Source organism: Tubulanus polymorphus, chromosome 11 (genome assembly GCF_964204645.1).
Source record: "Tubulanus polymorphus chromosome 11, tnTubPoly1.2, whole genome shotgun sequence".
Lineage (NCBI taxonomy): Eukaryota > Metazoa > Nemertea > Palaeonemertea > Tubulaniformes > Tubulanidae > Tubulanus > Tubulanus polymorphus.
In genome coordinates this window covers 7,388,772-7,408,617 of record NC_134035.1, presented here as the reverse complement: position 1 = coordinate 7,408,617, position 19,846 = coordinate 7,388,772, and the positions used below count along the sequence as shown (strand labels likewise).

At 37.7% G+C, this 19,846-nt stretch overlaps 1 protein-coding gene across 1 annotated transcript; it reads right to left on the bottom strand.

Annotated features, from left to right (window-relative positions):
* Nucleotides 1-627: 627 nt before the first annotated feature.
* LOC141912984 (short transient receptor potential channel 7-like) lies at nucleotides 628-10,678 on the bottom strand. Its single transcript, XM_074804422.1, has 13 exons — nucleotides 10,595-10,678; nucleotides 7,068-7,697; nucleotides 5,787-5,945; nucleotides 5,398-5,562; nucleotides 4,901-5,135; nucleotides 4,097-4,393; nucleotides 3,754-3,938; nucleotides 3,410-3,531; nucleotides 3,234-3,328; nucleotides 2,903-3,051; nucleotides 2,141-2,362; nucleotides 1,810-1,993; nucleotides 628-1,412 (listed from the first exon to the last, which is right to left on the bottom strand). The coding sequence occupies exons 1-13, from the start codon at nucleotides 10,676-10,678 to the stop codon at nucleotides 628-630; spliced, it is 3,312 nt and encodes a 1,103-aa protein (XP_074660523.1).
* Between the last annotated feature and the right edge of the window lie 9,168 nt (nucleotides 10,679-19,846).

The window sequence follows — 19,846 nt, the reverse complement described above, 5'->3', positions numbered from 1 at the left end:
GCAATTTTGATCGATATGCTGTGCTCTACTTGTTTACACGCCTAGGGCCGAGTCTCCAAATAGTTACGTCTTTAATACTAAGATCGAACTAGGGAAAATCTAGTCGCCAAACACATTTTTCATTATCTTTATTGAGAAAATCACGCAAAAATATCTACAAAATAGGAGTACTTCATACCTAGATACACGAAAGTCCGTAAAAGTCATTGTTTTGCTCTGACAAGAATTAAAACGACTTGTTTTTCTTTAAAACTTTTAAAAACATATTTCTGATACATATTTTAACATCGTCAGATAAGAAGTGCATTATTTAGTAAAAGTCTCTTGGGAATTATGGTCAATATACGTAAACCTAATGCGCAAAATCACCACGTAAAAATCGTCGTGGTTATAGAAACCCAAGCGGGATCGTTCAGCCCCGCTTGTTTTTAAGTAGCTCTAAGTATAATTTTATTTCCCCTTTCTGATAAAAAGTAACAATTTTCAATCCAGCAGGTGCTAAAATGTAGCCTTAGACTTGATACATTGTGTCATTCTGATTTAGAGAACAATATCTTTTACACAAATATGTAATTCGTCGTCAACAATTTCCACCCCAATCTAAAAAAGTTCATTAAACATGTTACATCAGTGTTTCGTTTCAAAATTATGCTGTAAAATGAATCTTTTGATGTCCGTCGATTTTTTCGGTCGGTTCGGAAGTCTAACCCGACGACCCGATGTAAACGCGCTACTTCTACGTCGCGAAAAGCCGACTGGGGGACTTCTGGGTAAACTCGATTTAAACAACGTATTAAAGCTATTATTACTCTCGCTAGGTCGTGACTTCAAAGCTTTTTGCCTATCGGCATTTTCATTGTGACTTGCGGAAGGTAACAATGGCGGCATTTCGTCAGTATCCGAGGCATCACTCACCGTCCCCGAGACCGCTGGTAGTACCGCCCTATCCGTGTTCTCGTCTCCGTCACGACAGCCTAGGATTCCATTCATTTCGGCCAGTGGAGCACTGTCAATCGATAACTTATCTAACGGTGGATGCAGTGGTTCCAGTTTCGTGAAACTTCTATCGTCTTTCCGATCTTCGTCGCGAAGACTGTCATCGATGGCCGACGAATATGCGTATGTCATCTGTGGTCTCGGTAACAAGCTGTTGACGGTTTTTCTATCGATTAGCGTTGCAGATGGAGGATCCGGTCTGTTTGGCGACGATCGGCCTGAAGAACTCGGTGCAGAGTCTTCATGTATAACACCCATGTCGCGATCACGCTGCGAATTAATCTTATCAATATCGGAAACGACCCGGTTTAAACTGTCATGTCGATCCGAAGTCGTACGGACTATCATCGCACTCGTCGGAAAACTTCTAATTTCCGATTCGTCGTCCTCATCGAAAACGTTTTCGTCGTGTAAATCTGAAAAAGCATTATTTAGAAGCTTATGGTATTTGTGAAACTAATAGACGCCCCCTATCAGATGCAGAACTCCCAGTGAGGATATATATCTGGCAGTTGGTTTTCAGCGATTAATATCAAGACGATAGTAGTTCAGATGATAATGATAAAAACATCCTTTATTCTCATTTTCCATCGGTAAACTGACGCACTTTCTTCATTTATAACTTCAATTGTTCACGTAGTTCATTATTCTGGCAAAAAACACAAAGTTGGAAGAATATTTCGGGATCGACTTTAGAGTTTGTTATATCTACGAGCAATCATCTCAGCAGGTAATTGCTCGTAGGTTATATCGATGCGCACACTGCCGAACAAGTGAAATGGTTGAAAAGTCACTAAATATGCTGGTACTTACTGTCATCATTGTCGTCGTTGCTAGATCCATTTTGACCGTGTCCCCTTTCTAACTTAAACAAATACCGGCGCAAAAGATCTTTCTTCAGCTTATTGTGAGAGGTTTCGATGTTTCTCACTTCGAGTGTCAAGGCTTCGACGTTCTCGGGGTCAAGGTCAGTAAAATCCGATGATATTTGGTAATTCTAGTATAAAAGAAACGAAAAAGTGGTTAAAAACAAAGACACAACAACTAGACAACAAGTTCACTTTGAAGAATATTTATCGCTAATAAACTGCAAGTCTGAGAATCTTCAAGGATGAGAAATTTAAATCCGAAGTAAAATGTTTACCTGGCTGCCTTCATTTACGTCCATCTGTGGACTCCGTGTTTTCCTATTGCAGCACGAACACGTGTTACAACTTGAGTTCTTACATTTACAACCACAGAACAATCGAGTGATGAATTTACGAGAAGGAATCAAATTGAACGGCGGGGGCAAAGTCGCCACGCCTTCGATGTAGTTCAGCCATAGCTGTGTCCGGGCGAACTTCCATTCCACGTCAGAATCTTCCTGTCAAACAACAAACACATTTTCTTTGTTTCGTGTACGCTAATAACGTTAAGGAATAACAAAGACAGGCCGAGTATGCCTAAAAGCTTGCTTATGTCGATAAGCAACACGACGCCTACCTACCTATGCAACTGGGTTTATCGCCTAGTAGCGGCAACTATAGCGGCCTACGAGAGGCCGCCAGTTGCTGCTCTATCGGTTCGACATAAGCTAGTTGCCGCTAATCGGCGATAAACCCAGTTGCGTCGGTAGGCGTCGCGTTGCTTGTCGACATAAGCCAGCCTTAAGCTATCTCTAAAATAGAGTTGACCTTAAGGGGCCTACTACGAAAGTTAAAATAACTAATTAGTTAAAGTAACTAATCTACAATCTGACGGGGTCATTCAAACAGTAATAGACACAAAACGTCGGCCACTATTTTACTAGATACTAGGTCATCCTCAGTGTCGTTTTAAGTCGAGACTATGGAACCAGGCCTAATTGATCGATATGTTTAAAAAAACTACGTGCAATTTAAATGGCTACTTTTTACATACATACCTGAGTTTTATCGTATGAATCGGACATCATGGCTATAAGCATATTGAGAAGAATGATATTCATAAGACCGCAGTAAAGTCCATACAAAATTGTACCGACCGTTTCAGGTATATCGAATGCGTTTGGATTCTCGTACACTTTGAAGAAGTCTGAAAGCAAAATCATAATTTAGACACGGCAGGAATTTGAATTTCTTTCCCAACATCAATACAGAAGTACGTGTATATAGGGTATGTAGTTTTCCCTTCTGGTGAAATATGGTTATCAAAAATATCATTAAGCCAGTATCTGAATTGAAAATCAATTCAAATAGAATAGATCGGATACCTACCAGCTCGTTCAGCTGTTTTCGCTTTCAGTGCAGGCACAGACGAGTCAGACATACCGAATAATGCCCAAAACAATGTCATGAACGTTCCTGGTAAACTGAAAAAGCAAACACCGGGTTATTTCAACTTTTATTAACAATAAAAGAATTGCTTCATAATAATTGGCAAGAAAACCTACTCTCCAAAACTATCAGTCATTGAACTGACTTCGAACTTTCCAGTGCTTCTGTCGAAGTCCGACAAATACCAATTGTACAACGAATAAAGATTTGTCACCCCGATCACAAATGCTAGAAATACCTTAAAAAAGCAGCGATATATATATATATATATATATATATATATATATATATATATATATATATATATATATATATATATATATATATATATATATATATATATATATATATATATATATATATATATATATATATATATATATATATATATATATATATATATATATATCTTCAATCACGTGACCTATGTCAGGTTCGTCTAATGTGATAAAATCTGTACCATTCCGAATAACGTAATGAATCTCCCAACGTCGCTCATCATCCGAGTTAATGATATCTGTAACGGTCCTAAAGATTCAAATGCCGGCATGATATAGGTCAACTTGACGAACGAGAGCACGTTTGCAATAGCGAATAGACACTCGGACAGTATGAGAGGGTCTGTAGCGTCCCACCAGGATCGGCCTATAAATATCATCATACAATCCATGGTTAGATCTGATATAAAATATATAAATCAGCGTGGGTTCATGATGATAAGTTTTTACTTCCAGTCCATTTATTGATCTCATTATGAATTTTGATTGTTTGACTTATTCGGAATGAATTCAAGGTATGCTTACAGCCTAATAGGAAATATCCATCCGGCTGACTGTACAACCAATGATGGAAATTCAATACATATGATAAGCCGTCTGGCGATTCGACCCATCGACGTTCGGAGAGGTTACTCCTGAGGGTTTCGATGTCGGTTTTGTATGTTTCGTAGACCGAAGTGACTTTGACGTCGACGATTATTCTCAAAGTAAACGCGGCGATGTACAAAGCGATACAAATCGAGTCGCACCAGTTGTACATGCTGTTCACGTACACGGAAAATCCGCATTTATTGAATTGAGTTATTTCCGTTAGAAAATTACCTGAAACACAATAGAAATGAGAAGCAAGCACAAACGATGGTGATTTCTAAAATATATTTCCCACGATAGGTCGATTTGCTTCCGAATAATTTGTCAAATACAAGGTTTCATTAACGTATTCAATATTTTCGCAGTTGTTTCTTGATCGAGATCTATAATAGCATCGATAATGAATTCGATAACATTAGACGTCGTTTCAGCAAGTGAGGGTGGTGTTGCTTAAGAAAGAAGTCCCATCCTAATTCCCCGAGGTCCATTAGTTTCCTAATTCTAATTTCTAGTACCACCCAGTACCGTGGGGCTGTCACAAAAAGCAAGCGAACCTCTACTGAAAATGTCAATTCAAGATAGAATAAGATATAACTAATATCAAGAATCAACTTTGTGATTCCCATGCGAGGAGGGTGCTAAGGTTTTTTTCGGGTGAGAATATTCTGATGCTTAAAATGAACCCATTTAACATTACGGAAAACTATCAAATTTTTCAATTCAACCGGTTAAACTCACCGAGTACAAATACAAATATCACCCAATGCCAAGGAGACATTATATTCAAGTCAGCGGTCCTGAAGTCGTTGCGATAGATAGCATCGGCTGTGCTAGCCCATGATTCGGCGTGAACCAGGTCCGGCGTTGGCTTGTCCAGACCAAATGTAACGATAGCCAGTAACAGCAGGAAAACGATGTACCATAACGTATGATTGAGAAATCTCGCCACTGGAACACTCAGGTACCTGAACGGCTTTAAATGGAGAATTAATGAAAGGTACACTCATACCCTCGACGACAATGTTTAGAAATGGTTGGGCTCTCATACTTAGAAAACTCAAATTCATACAAAACTGAAAACAATTCATCGAACTTGAAACTTGAAATGGATATTCATTGGCGCTTTAAGGTCTTCTTCTTAGTCAGGAATCAAACGAAATGGCTCGAATCAGCCACCGAAATGAACGCTTAATATGCACATTACTTATAGTATTATGAAAAAAAATACCACGTACCTTCGTGTTGGGCAATAGCGTGTACATTATACAGAGGAACGGTAACAATGGAGTCATGAATAGAAATTCAAAATTCCGCTTCCAGGTCGGCATTTTCCGCATAAACACCCATTCACCGTGGTACATACTCGCCAAGTGGTTTTGGCAATTCGGATGAGCAACAAACTGTTTACCAAGAAAAATATAGATTCAAACATTTTTTGTTGGGAGAAAAACAACCTCACGGTCGTAGAATTTACGACAAAAGTTTATTCTTATAGTAGATAGTCTTTCAGTTACATTACAACTAATTTTTCACTTTCAAAGACTGTGTAATATCTCTCTTCTTTTATTTTCAAATGTTGTGTGAGCTTTTAATTCACGGTTCCTCTCATTGCCAGAAAGCTAACCTTTTTCTCTTTGTACTTGATGGCTTTGTGTAATGTACCTAACGGATGATGCGTTACATCGTCAGCTATGAGCGCTTGGATTTCTTTCGACGTTCGGCATAAATCCAACATGTCATTCGCGAAATTCATGCACTGCTCAATCAGCGAAAGGTAGTCCGGCTAAAAACAATATGTGAAATTTCATTGCCAACGCAGCAATTTAAGTATATAGGCTAAGAATGATACATTGTTTCCCCCTCTTCTCTACCAACCGGGGCACTCAGTGGGTTAAACGAAGAGAAGTCAATTCAAATTAGAGGCGCATTGGCCGAGTTTGTTAAGCTGCCGAGGTCTCCGGGTTCGAATCCTGGTGGCAACAGCGTATCTTGGTTTATGGGTCGTTTCTTCGTGGGGCTGTGGATCGAGAATGCCAAGGTACGAAACCAAGATACACGCGCAGCTTAGATGATGTCATTGTAAGCAATTAGTGCCGTTTTATTTTAGCCCAAGTTTTCGCATTCATAGTTCTTCCGTGATATTTACCTCGCCGATTATACAACGAGCAATCTGATTGGTGCCGCGCGGTTTTTCGCGCGGTAAATCTGCGCATGTACCTGCGCACCCGCCGGTCTAGTGTGGCAGGGTCCGTGCCGTGGCTGAGTTTAACGATGCCATCACGATTGAACCCCTGCCGAGGGAAGATGGGTAGAGGGAATTTAAAAGAATTTAGGGTAAAGTGATGGATAACTCTGATTTTAATTTTAAAAGCCTACCGAGTAAGTGCAGTGATATATCGTAAATCGAGGTGACTTGAGACACTTTTTTTGTGATTTTCTTAAAAGCAGCTCGAGGACCTACCTACAATCCCCCCCAAATGATGATTATTTGAACAACAATTGGTCACTCTTCAGTTCTAGGCCTGATAAAAATGTGTCTTATGATTTTCTAAATTTGTGTATTAAAAAACAACTGTCTCATGTCACCCCAAGGTGAGGGAAGACTTGAGACATGATAACATATTTTAGTAGTTTTAGAATTTTAGTAGTTCTTAACCCTCTAGAATAAGAGTCAGGCAGACAAAATAGGCCGACTATGGTTGGGTCTTGTACATTCAGGCATCTTTCTGCATGCTGTAATTAGAGACGGGCCTGTATCAAGTAACCCCATATGAAATTGCACCGAAAATTTTAGTTGGGGTGACTTGAGACACTGTCTCGCGAATAGAAGTGTGCCCCATTTGCAATGCGAATAGCGCGATTTTGAAGCTAAAACAGAGGTCTTAGCCTTGTTACATAAACTTACTTTAAACTCTTTATGCGAATTCGCCACACGGGTCATCTCCTGGCGTAGTTCGAAGGAGGTAGCAACAGGATCAGTACTCGTTAGGGCCATGTAAGCCGGGCTCGACAGGGCTTGATATTTGTGGAGGCGCGAGAGGTGAAAATTCAAAGGGTCGTCGCTGGCACCAGTTAAACAGCGTGAACATTGACAATCAATCTGATGCGGTTTTTCAACTCGTTGTCCTCGCATTATAAACAGTTGAATAATCTCGTGGTTGTTTTCGTGGCAAGCGAGTATCAACGGGGTTATATCTGGCGAGAACTGACTTCGGTCAGAGTTTGAATCTCTAGATCGGCTGCTTTGTGCTTCGTTGTCGGCGTAAGACTCATGACTGAGAATCAGTTTAACGATCGTTTCCTTCCCTTTGCTGATAGCGTGAAGTAGCGCGTCTTCGATGGCGGAGTAATTTAGCTTATCGAGCAAAATATCAATCAGTACCAAATTCTCCTTACTAATAGCCAAAATAAGCGCATTTCGGCCCATATAGTCCACGCAATTCGGATCGACGTCGACATCTTGTAGGCAATCGGCCACCACTTCGTTGATACCGAAATCGACAGCATTGAGGTACAGTCGCTCTTTACGGGATAGCTACAATAAAAGAATGACATTACTGCATAAGTAATTTGGCACAGACTCAAAGCGAGACTAAAATTTCTATTTGCGCAAAGCTGACCACAAGCAATCGAAAACAGAATCAATATGATACATTGGTTAATTGATTACAAATTTTGCATCATGAACTCATTCACATATACGAACTCTAGCAACGTTGTTACTTAGATCAGCTGGTTACTCTCAGATCTTATTCACCAAGATATCATTAACAGCGCATTTCCTAGGTTTCCTTTTTCATCGGGAAAACGTTTATTGAATTGCATCTGAGTAATTCAAGTTGCAAGAATTACGGGTCATCTGCTAAAACAACATGTCATATCTCCTAAAAAACACCCATGACTGATGCCTTTTTATTATTTTTGGTTAGGTTCTCCAATTTCATAATGCAAAATGCGCAATGAAATAATTCTGCCTGTGTCATCTTGACTCTTCTTTTAATCAATTGTGGTCAGCTTAGCGCAAGCCGCAATATGTTCATCAGTGCTACTTCATGTTTCTACCTACTGGTTTGTTGCACTCCAAGGAGCTACCCGACATCCCCACATGCAATCCCCTAGGAAATTAGTTTTACATCGACTGCGAACCAAGCCCGTACCCGGGGGGGTGCATTTTTTGCGAACGCACCCCCACCCCTCACAAAATCTCGAGTTCCACTATTTTTTGTCAAAGAAAATTTCTTAGACGTTTCTTTCGTGTCTCTCTTCCCTCGCACTTGCTCACTTTCATATAACTATGATTATACATATACGTAGATATAGACACTGTTATCAAAAAATTTGCCAGCCTCCATAAACGAAGGGGAGAATCCAGTACATGTTGTTGGATTAGTAGACCTAATAAAAACTTATTCTGAAAATGTTTCATATTTTTTCAGTGACACTTTTATACTAAATATTCACTAAAATGCATCAAAATGCATCTGAAATGCATCTAAAACGTTTCCATTTCCAAAATTTTCATGGGGGAAGATCCCCAAATCCCCCTGGTTGATGCCTGGTACAAGTGATATATGTGGAAAATGACTATCTCAAGGGTACAGCCAGAGACATACAATCCAACATGGGGGCATTTCGAAATTGCAGTATGATCAAGTGTGTGAATTGAGTAGTATGAATTTCATCGTTCCAAATAAATGCTATTGCGCAATATCGAAAAATATGTATGACGTGTGTCATTATTATGACAGTGCGACAGTGACATTTATATATTTCTACGTTTAAACATGAAAAACAATCCAATATGCAAGTCCATACAGACATAGTAGGCCTATTGTTTTCTGATTGTTAACTATTGTCTGCATTCATAACTTAAGATCTATAAATCCAATGGGATGACCGATCAAAACGACTTATTTATGTCCAAGTGAGCGCATACATACTAAAGACACATATGCCACTGACACACTGGGCGAATCGCCCAGTGTCCGAGGCTATACTCACACACGCACGCACGCATGCACGCACGCACGCAAGCACACACACACACGTACATCTATATATTAATACGAAACTATGTACCAAATAGTGTCGCCGTGGAGAAGAATTGGGCCTTGAAATTTTGCGTGGTAAAACAATTTAGTCAATTAGTGTATAAACTAATGCAACGGGTATAAACGGGTGTGAAATATTCATAGGAGGGGGGGGGGGCAAACGGAGGCAGACAAAATTTCAGCCATTCAGTAAGCAGGAATTCTAATTATAGACTTATACTGCATCAATACAATTCTACAGTACTGTCCATATGCAATCACAATGGCCCTCTTAATTAGTAGAACGCAAGACTTACACGTGGAGGGTCAGGAGTCCGAATCCCGCGTAGCAAAATGATATATTTTGTTTACCTCCGATAGTTCCCGGTCTCCACGGGTACAGTTCAAAGCTCATAGGGTCCCCACGGGCATGAACACATAGATTTTAAATGGTCCGACTTAATTCCATTGTGAATAAATTGAACAGTTTGAAGTTCTGGGCCAAAGGAATCACCCGTGATTTATACCGGGTATTACTCCTAGTACCATCCTCCCTCTGCAGGGACTCGAACCTGATGGCATCGCTACACTCAGCCACGGCACGAACCCCTGCATCAGTAGACCGGGTGCGCAGGTACATGAACAGCTTTCCGAACGAAAACTGGCGGCACCAATCAGATTGCTCGTTGTATAATCGTTGAGGCAAATTTCAAGGAAGAACTATAAATGGGAAAACCCGGGCTAAAATAAAACGGGATTTCTGATTGGCTAAAAATCACATCATCTGAACTGCGCATGTATCTGTGCACACGGTCGATTATGGCAGGGTTTCGTGCCGTGAATCTCGATGCCATCAGGTTCGAATCCCTGCCGGGGGAGGATGCTCTAGTACGTATATATTCATGTATTACTATGATTTTGAGAAAAGATTAGTTTATCGAGTCACACATGATACCGCATTACCGCGCAAGCTGCTTGTCACGGCTACTGTAGCGTAAATATTATAGTACTAAATGTTGACTATATTTCTCTATCTTAAATTTACATAATATTTCAATATATGAACGTGCATATATACTACATATGTGTGTATACAGTAAACCTCGCCTAACTCGAATAGACTCGTATCGGCAAAACTGGTCCGAGGCAAGCGTAGTCCGAGCTAAGGATGGGAAAATATATTAGGAAAACAGAAAAATTATATTTCGTTTTTTTTTGTTCGAGTAGTCAAATGTCCGGTTTTCCCGCGGCGGACTTCATTATAACTTCAACTATTTCCGTGCATATACGTAAACATCGTTTTTTGTTTGTATTAAGCATAATTAATTCCAGTTTGAATTAATAACCTAATCAAATGCTCCCAAACCGCCCATATCATATGTTGTGATGGATAAACACTCACCGTTCCATCCGCCTTGTTCATCAATTGCCCAAAATTCTGAGGTTGAATCGACTGTTCTATATTTCCTGCGATTGCGTTCGCCATAATTTACATTAGTTTTATCGCGATTTATAGAAATTCGATGTGTTTATTAACCCCACACCAAGGGAGCCAGCGCCGCCGAATTAGCTACGTATATACGTGCGAAATGATCCTATAGACGGGGTCAATATACTTAAACGAAAACTTCTGTGGGTGAACGCTTGTGGTTTTATGGCCCTCAGAGCAATTAACACGGGGGTTATTTAATAAAAGGTAACCTTTTAATCTAGTTCATTCCATGCAAATTTCGGGTGTATTGTTAAATGGTTCGGTTTGTTTGCGTTGCTGCTTGGTTCACCGACACTATTGTCCAAGGCATCAGTTTATTATAGTGTATATTTCATATTTTCTTTGTGTACAGTTTGTTGCTACGTTGCCTGTGAATTATTAATTAGCCTGTCATTTATCTGTCTGTCGCACCTCATTCATTGTCTTTGTCTTGCTTGTGTAACTTTTGAACGACGCCTAGTTTACAGTTGACGCGCGGTTCATCTTTGTCATGGACTATGACCACATCTTCGACTCGCACGGCTAAAATCCAAAATAAAACATGATATTTTGAATAAAATACATTCTGATTAACCATTACTTATGACTTTAAAGGGGATGCATGGGGGATGCATGTTATACTGTACCAGCTGACAGTATTAGAGCTACCCCCTAATAGATTGATATTAAAACAACCAGGGCATTTAATAACTTCAAAATCCAAAATAAAACATGATATTTTGAATAAGATACATTCTGATTAACCATTTTTTAATGACTTTATAGGAGGGGATGCATGTTATTCCGTACCAGCTGACAGTGTTAGAGCTACCCCCTAAAGCCCAACGCACACGGCACCGAAAAAACGTTTTTTCCTCTTGAAAAAAACGTTTTCGATGTTTTTTGTGCTATGCCGTGTGCGGGGAGGCAAAACACAAAACGCCGAAATGAAAAACGTTTTTTCGCGAGCAAAAAAACGTTTTGTGTAGTCGAAAACGTTTTTCATCCCGTGTGCGTTGAACGTATTATCGTTTGCGGGCAAAACGTTTTACGAAAAACGTTTTGTGAAAACGTGTTTTCTGTTTCGGAGAAACAAATGTTTTTTGCCGTGTGCGTTAGGCTTAATAGATTGATATTAAAAACAACCAGGGCAATTAATAACTTCAAAATCCAAAATAAAACATGATATTTTCAATAAAATACATCCTGATTAACCATTACTCATGACTTTAAAGGGATGTTATACTGTACCAGCTGACAGTATTAGAGCTATCGCATTATAGAATGACAGATAAAATGATGTCAAAACATAAAGGACATTTTCTTATTGTCAGACTGTACCTGACCTGACGATAGTATAGCTCAAAATTATATCACAATTAATTATCAGAATTCATAACTGCAAAAAAGAAAATCAACTATGATAATCTTTGGATTCTAACGAAGATACATTTTTTAAAATGACGAAGCATTAGTACGTTGGTTTTCATCAGATATAACAAGATCTGATGGCATAAAGATATTTCCATCAAATTCAGGGTATTTTCTCAAAATACAAGTGGCGTTAGGGTGGAAATAACCAACTCTCCAGGAATCCCTCTTGCTGGCAGATCTTTTATCAAAGAATTGATAATTTCTATAGGAAGCCACAACCAGACTCGATTTAAGATCCGTAGGGCAGCCTTGGCATCGCTTTACTCTCGTCGATCTTTCCTTCATGTAAAATGGCGCTGAAAAATAATACATTATTGATATGTTAAAGCGCTAAAATGAGACGTGTTACAGCTTTCATGTCGTTATTTTCAAATTACCTATATCTTTTTCTTGTTTACTAGTTCTTTCCTTTTTCGGTAACTCCATCTTTCCGCCTAGAAAAAGTCAATGTAATTGTCAAAAATAACCGATACAGATATAATAACTAAATTCAAATCTGTGAAAAGTATACCTGTTTCTTTTTTCTTCTTTTTTTTTACAGCTTTTCGCATTTTCGTACCTACAAATTGTACACATATATGTATATACAAGACCATACCTCTCCTACTTAATTCGTTCATATATATACGAACATAATTATGTTCGTGGTCACAAATGCGCTACATCAAATTAGTAATCTGATTGAATAGAATTGAGAAATGCAGAATTAATAGACCTGCAGTTTTGTTGTTACATGCAGTGGTATTCTCGAACTCAAAATCACTTGTTTTTCTTCGTTTTGGTGGAACTATGTCTGGTAACTCATCATCTGTAATAAAGAAAAACAGGGTACTTTAGGACGACTCTATTTCATAGTACTAACTTTCTACTACGGTAGGCCTATCATAATGATTCCTTGGCGAATGTTTGTCTCCATCTGTAATCCATCTTACAATAAATTATGGACATTCCCGGTATCCTGACATATTAAACTTACTAGTAACGAACTCTGCATCATGAAGCTCATTTTCATTTTGGACGAGGGACACATCAGGAAGGTTACCTGAAGAAAAATTTCTATTCAATTTATCCTCATTCTCCGTTGGTCTTTTACTCTTACTTCGAAAATTAGGATTGTGCACGCGACATGTGTAGTGAGTAGATACCTCGGAGCTAGAACCAACTTAATTATCTCTCCTTAGTCTTAACTAAGCACACTGTGAAAAAATTGTCATTGATTTTCTTTTCGTAAGATTTTCATCTAATTATCTTAAGACTTTAATAACTCCTATAATAATATAATGTTATAAATGGAATGATTCTGGGTAAACCAAGTCGACCAAATGTATCATGCCAGCCAACCGATTGGAGTCTTCCCAGTCTTCCTCAAAGTTCGATACATTGTTATGCAACAGCAATTCATTATAACTCACCATTTCCTATTGGATTTCCGTGATTTTCTTGTTCGCCTGAATAAAAATGAATGCAAATATATTCATTAAAGAATTAATATAATAGATAGAAAAGATATTCGCGAGACTGATCTTTGCTTACTGTCAATAGCTTTGCAGTACTTGCAAAAAAACATCACACTGCTTGTAATGTTGCTGCCTATCAGGGGTATTTGTCTGTTGTAGCAAGCTAGGTGAAACCACCTAAAGCATCTATCAAAGCCAATCTGATTGAAAATGATAAATCAAATAAACTGGGAACATTTCTAAACATACACCACGAATAGAAGAAAAATTGTATTATATCAATTAGTGTCAATGGAAACTTACCCAATCGGTAACATGAATTGAGTTTGCATGACAACATAGACAGCACATCTTTGAAGGATCTGTAGCTACTGAATGAAAATACACTGTAACTTCAATTTCAGGTAAAGGAATGTGTATATCTTTATTGCGTACTGTTCACCTTTCTTACCTATGGATCCCATGAGCCACATGGCTATCTCAAATCGGTACTGATCGATCGCAGAACTAGTGTTGTCAAACTCAAGGGTTTCATTTGCCAAAATACTCTCTGCAAACTACAGAATATCGCAGAATATAATCAATTATAGTGTGAGGCCTATTTGATTAACAAACACGGTCTCCTGCAAGTTATTTAGGTACAGGGTATACCATAAATAAACTTGTTAATATCAATAATATCCCTGTATATAAAGTCCTTTCATATACCTTGAGAACAAAGACTCCACATGATGATGAATCTAGCTGCTTTGAGTGTTTGACGGTCCAGTTTCCCATTGATTTGACACTCTTGATGGCGACTGTGTTTTTAAAAACGGTTATCAATTCCTCTTGTAGTTCACCCAATGAATTGAGATACAAGATCTCTTTCGTATTTGTATGTATGATCTGCAGATATAATGAATTTTAAAGCAATTATAAGTTCTTGTATGTTCAGTTCTATGTGATTTGATTAAGTACCATGAGTGTCCAGTGACCACCATGTAACAATGGGCATAGCCATACTTCTTTTTCTGCCAATGATCTCTGAAATATAAGAATATTTTTTTTAAACTCTCACATGAAATTACATTAGATAAATCCTTGGATAATACTTCTAACGTTACTTCCAAAGAATTCCAGCTTATTCTATTTTATGGTTACACAAACTTACCAATGCACCCGGCAATCGGCGTCTATCACCAAATATCATTGGCGACAAAATATGGCTACTCTGTACTCCAATCGTCTAAAACCATAAAGTTGATTTCGATGAATTCAAGAAATTTTCAATAAGCAGTACCGCGGTAATTTGTTTAATTGGTACATTCGAATGTACACTTCAAACTTTCCATACTTACTTTCGATTCCGTCGAATACTTTAACGCTAAATGATTGAGCCCTTGAAAAACAGCCTGAAAAAGGAATTCGTTTAATCGACCCGGAAAAAAATTAAAAAATTGTAAGAGCTTTATACTTACTTCATCATTAGGCTGTTCATTTTTTTCAATGAAAATATAGTCGCATCCGACAACGGTACTCCTCTAACGGTAAACAATTTTCCAAAGTAGTAGTCCTTCGGACCATATTCCCAAGTCGTATAAACCACTGAAAGACAGAAATCATACATTTATGATAATTATCATCGCCATTGACTGTGGGCACAATGTGAGAAACTGTTTTCTTACGAGTATCATCTGAAGGTACTGCTGCTTCTTTTGCGATCGGTACACACATTTCTATCTCCTCCGTATCACTTATATTTATTATTTCTGTAAATAGACAGGGAATTTATCAAAAGATGGGAAAAATATTTAGAATTTTGTCTATTATACCAACGATATTCTATGTACACACCAGCGTTGTTGTCCACGATGTCGTCACCAGCCTGGACTTCAGTGTCATCAATTAAACCATCTAGAACAGAATATAATTGACGAAGACATTCAACATAATTATTATTTACAAACTTTCAGAATTAATTGATTCATTCTTAAACTTCTGTTTTATTCTGTACACACTAGCGTTGTTGTCCATGATATCGTCACCAGCCTGGACTTCAGTGTCATCAATTAAACGCTCTAGATCAGAATATAATTGACGAAGACATTCAACATAATTATTATTTACAAACTTTAGAATTAATCAATTCATTCTTAAACTTTTGTTTTATTCTGTACACACCAGCGTTGTTGTCAACGATATCGTCACCAGCCTGGACTTTAGTGTCATCAATTAAACCATCTAGAACAGAATATAATTGACGAAGACATTCAACATAATTATTATTTACAAACTTCCAAAATTGATTCATTATGAACTATTGGTTTAGTACATACCAGAGATGTTACTGTCGACTTCCGTGCCAGCATTTGCCTTCAAACCTTCTAAAACAAAAGATTTTAATTACTTTACATTATCAGTACATGTCTTCACGAGTATGATGTCTTTAATTCATTGAGATACTCAACTGTTCTTTAGAAGGTTTCTGGGAATATACTCAGTGATTAAATCTCTGGTGGGCATCAAGTGTTTCAAAGACACTTTTCTGCCCAGAGGTCTACCATCTTTCAATAATATCGCTGATTTGCCAACAATCTCTTTAATAGTCAACGTCTCCTCGTGGAAGTTAGATTCCAAGAAACCACCTTTCCTCCCAATATTTTCTGCTTTGTACCTAATATATATATATACCATATATTCAATGCAACACGAAATAATACTTACATAAAACTTAAGCATGGTATGGAACTAATACCTGTAGACATTGTCTCCAACTTTGAGGCTCTTCGCTCCTTTATTTTGCCGCCTATCGTAATTAATTTTTTGACGAGTTTGGGCCTTTTCAATATTTTGCCTAGCGGTCTGTTCAATTTTCTCATGAATGGATAAAATACCGGCTTCAGTATTTCCGTTTTCTTCAACTCCCTGGATATATAAGGTAAATATAGGAAAATGAGTCATATTTTAACAAAATTCAGCATCTTTATACAAAATTCGAACTGAAAAAATTGATTTCACCGAGTATTCTTCAGTAACCTCTGGTACCTCAATTCCATTCCTGGCAACTCTTCCATACATAACATAAAACGGAGACATTTTCGTGCTGCTGTGTGGCTTCGTATTAATGGAGTAAGTGGCGCTGTTTAAGTAATCGTCCCAATCATTTTTTTAGAATTAACTAAATGCTTTAAATTATCTCCTAAAATACAATAATGTAAGAATGACATAATACATTAAAATAGACCTGTCTGATGTTATATTTCCGTATTTTCACGCACTGTTTTAGAGTTTGATTTGTCCGACTCGAGTCCATTGGTTTGTGGGTGGTAGGCAGCGGTGACGCAATGTTTCGTACCCATCATCTTCAATAACTCATCATTCAACTAAGATGAATCAGGATCATTTCACTTATAGTTGTATAGTACTAGTTATACTTATATTGTTATATTGTTATATGATTAAAGCTATATAGTTAATTATATAATTATAGTTATATTTATAGTTATAACTATAGTTATAGTTAAAATAGCTTACTTGAATTTTAGCTAATTTATTAATAATGAATAAAATATGAAGATGATTAAAACACAACCATAATGTTAAAAAGTTTGACAGTACCTACATACCTTCCTCTGAATTCTGAACTTAAAAGAAGACAATATGACATGATTTTCAATGATAATAAGTTCTCTGTGATTTATCAAGAGTCAAACCTACTTGATTATTAAATTCCCTTCCTTGATCAGACAGTATTCTCTTTGGGGCACCAAATCGATAGTACATCTGTAGGATGCACTTTGCAACTTCAGTTGCCGACTTTTGTTTTATCGGGTATGCTTCTACCCATTTTGACACGTAATCAGTAGCCGTAAATATATACCGGTTTCCATTTTTTGTCATCGGTGCTTCGGTTAGACAACGCCAACCATTTCCCAGACTTCATAAAAAAACCTAGAAATAGAAAACAATTAACAATATGGTCTATCGTATTAACTTAACTAAATTTCGAAATACAAATCATAAGCTCACAATTAAAACGTAGATGGGATAATACAGAGCGCGCCGAAAGCACATGTCATATGTATAATAATAGGATTGGGGACGAATTTCACTACCTTTTCAACTGTACATATTCAAATGATAGTAGGGAATTATATCTAGACAGCAGATTTTATATCAACCTTATGAAACATAAGTTATTAATGCAAACCAAAGAGAGAGCCGAACTTAGTAAATTGTGCATTTTTATTGGTAAAATTATGAGATTTTTCACTTTTCCTTAGAAACAGCTCGCATGTAAACCAATATTTAATTAGGTACCTACTGTACGTCGCATATAATCAAAAAAAAAATAAAGAGGAGTCAACGCTATAATATCTCATCCAAAGTACACAAATAACGAATTAGAGCCAGGTCTTATGTTTATGGGTCTTAGGTTTAGTGACACCTATATATAATATACTAAACCTAAGACCAATAAACCTAAGACCCCCAAATATCTCGTCTCTGATAAATGAACCAAATTTAAATAGGCCATCGATGGATCATTTTAACTAATATCTATATATATTAGAACCATTTCGAATAGACTAAAGTACACAAATAATGATTTAGAGTCGGGTCTGAGGTTTATGGGTCTTAAGTTTAGTGACACCTATATATAATATACTAAACCTAAGACCCATAAACCTAAGACCCCCAAATATCTCGTCTCTGATAAATGAACCAAATTTAAATGGCCATCGATGGATCATTTTAACTAATATCTATATATTAGAACCATTTTGAATAGTCTAAAGTACACAAATAATGATTTAGAGTCGGGTCTTAGGTTAATGGGTCTTAGGTTTAGTGACACCCGACAGATGATGGGCCTTTTATACTTGAAGTCGGCCTTTAATCAGAATATATCTTCTTCTAAGATACCAAAAACCTGTTTGATTTATCAAGTAATACCCTTCTAATTACTGGTGCAAGGAAACCGCTGTTAAACAACTGTTGTATTGCGTCGCCTCGTATCAACGTACGTGAACACATCATGCCTATCCTAATTGATGGGTACTGCCACGTTCAGGGCCATTAATTTTTACTGCTGAGGACAAAAAGATTCTGACTGAGACACCTGTTCAAGCACGTTGCTATGCATACGTATGATTCTATCTACGGTGATTAGGGGCCACGAATCAAAAATTAAAAGTTTTTCACGATCGCAAAAGTTCAGTATAATAGTAGTCTACTTTAATTAGGGTTTTCTGTTATTTCACAGAAAACCCTATTGATATCCGCGTGATAATTATTATTATTATTATTTTCTTCCACACTATTTTAACCAAAAGAACATAGGCTTTGTTACCTTACCGCTGTTTCATATACAATCCATATAATATCGTTCAGCTCACTGAGATCTACAAATAGCCCGCGTGTTTTTTCACGAATCATCGTTACAAAAGCGCTGTCGGGACGTAAACATCGAAAATTTAGCCCCATTAATGGGGCGACATGTTTTTCGAGTCGTCATCCCGAAATCAACCCGCAGGCCGACTGTCACTTCGATTATCAATTCAAGTATAAATGAACTAATTTATTGCCGCAGACTTCAAATTCAGTCGCGGTCTTCAAACAGTGATTTTAACAATAGCCCATTTCCTCATCAAATCATATTACCGATACACTGGAAATTTACTACTTTAGATTTTAAAAGCACTGTCGAGCCGTAAACATCGACGAATCGACGTGTGTTACTACATCGTCGTTCCGGGGATCAGCTGCGAGTTTCTCCTCATCATGAGAATCAAATCGAGTACAAATTAATTTATCACTACCAGTGATTTGGCTGCGGGTTTCAAGGAGTTAGTTTAACAATACCTATATTTCTTTACCGAATTAACCGTGTATTTACTAAGGTAAATCTTTAGTGTACCGGGGAATCGTAGGCCTAAACTAAACACGCCGAAGAGATATAGCGGAGAAAAGCTGTTATGTCGACGAGGTATCAAAATAAAAGAATATATTACTTTATTCGGCCGCGGGCTTCAACCTCTATATCAATACCATCAATACTCTATATTTCCTACAGTACATACCGATCATTGTCAAATGCACAAGGTATTTACTAAATACAAGTATATAACACACTCCTTTCCGTATGCTGGGCTCACACTTGACATTCGGAGTAAGCGTTCGCTGTGGGGGAAAGGAGATCGTTCGCTGTGTCGCTTGAAGTGTTTATCGAGTTTAACGCGACCTTAAGGCTTAGGCCTACCGGAACTGACCTTTACTGTCTCAAACAAAAACAGTATAATTGTTGCGT

Excerpts from the sequence above, each read along its gene's own strand:
- LOC141912984 (XM_074804422.1), bottom strand. The coding sequence starts at position 10,678 with ATGGCGAACGCAATCGCAGGAAATATAGAACAGTCGATTCAACCTCAG. Across the intron at positions 5,136-5,397 it reads CGCTATTGCCCAACACGAAG|CCGTTCAGGTACCTGAGTGT; the intron begins GTACGTGGTATT and ends CTCCATTTAAAG. Across the intron at positions 1,994-2,140 it reads ACGTAAATGAAGGCAGCCAG|AATTACCAAATATCATCGGA; the intron begins GTAAACATTTTA and ends CTTTTATACTAG.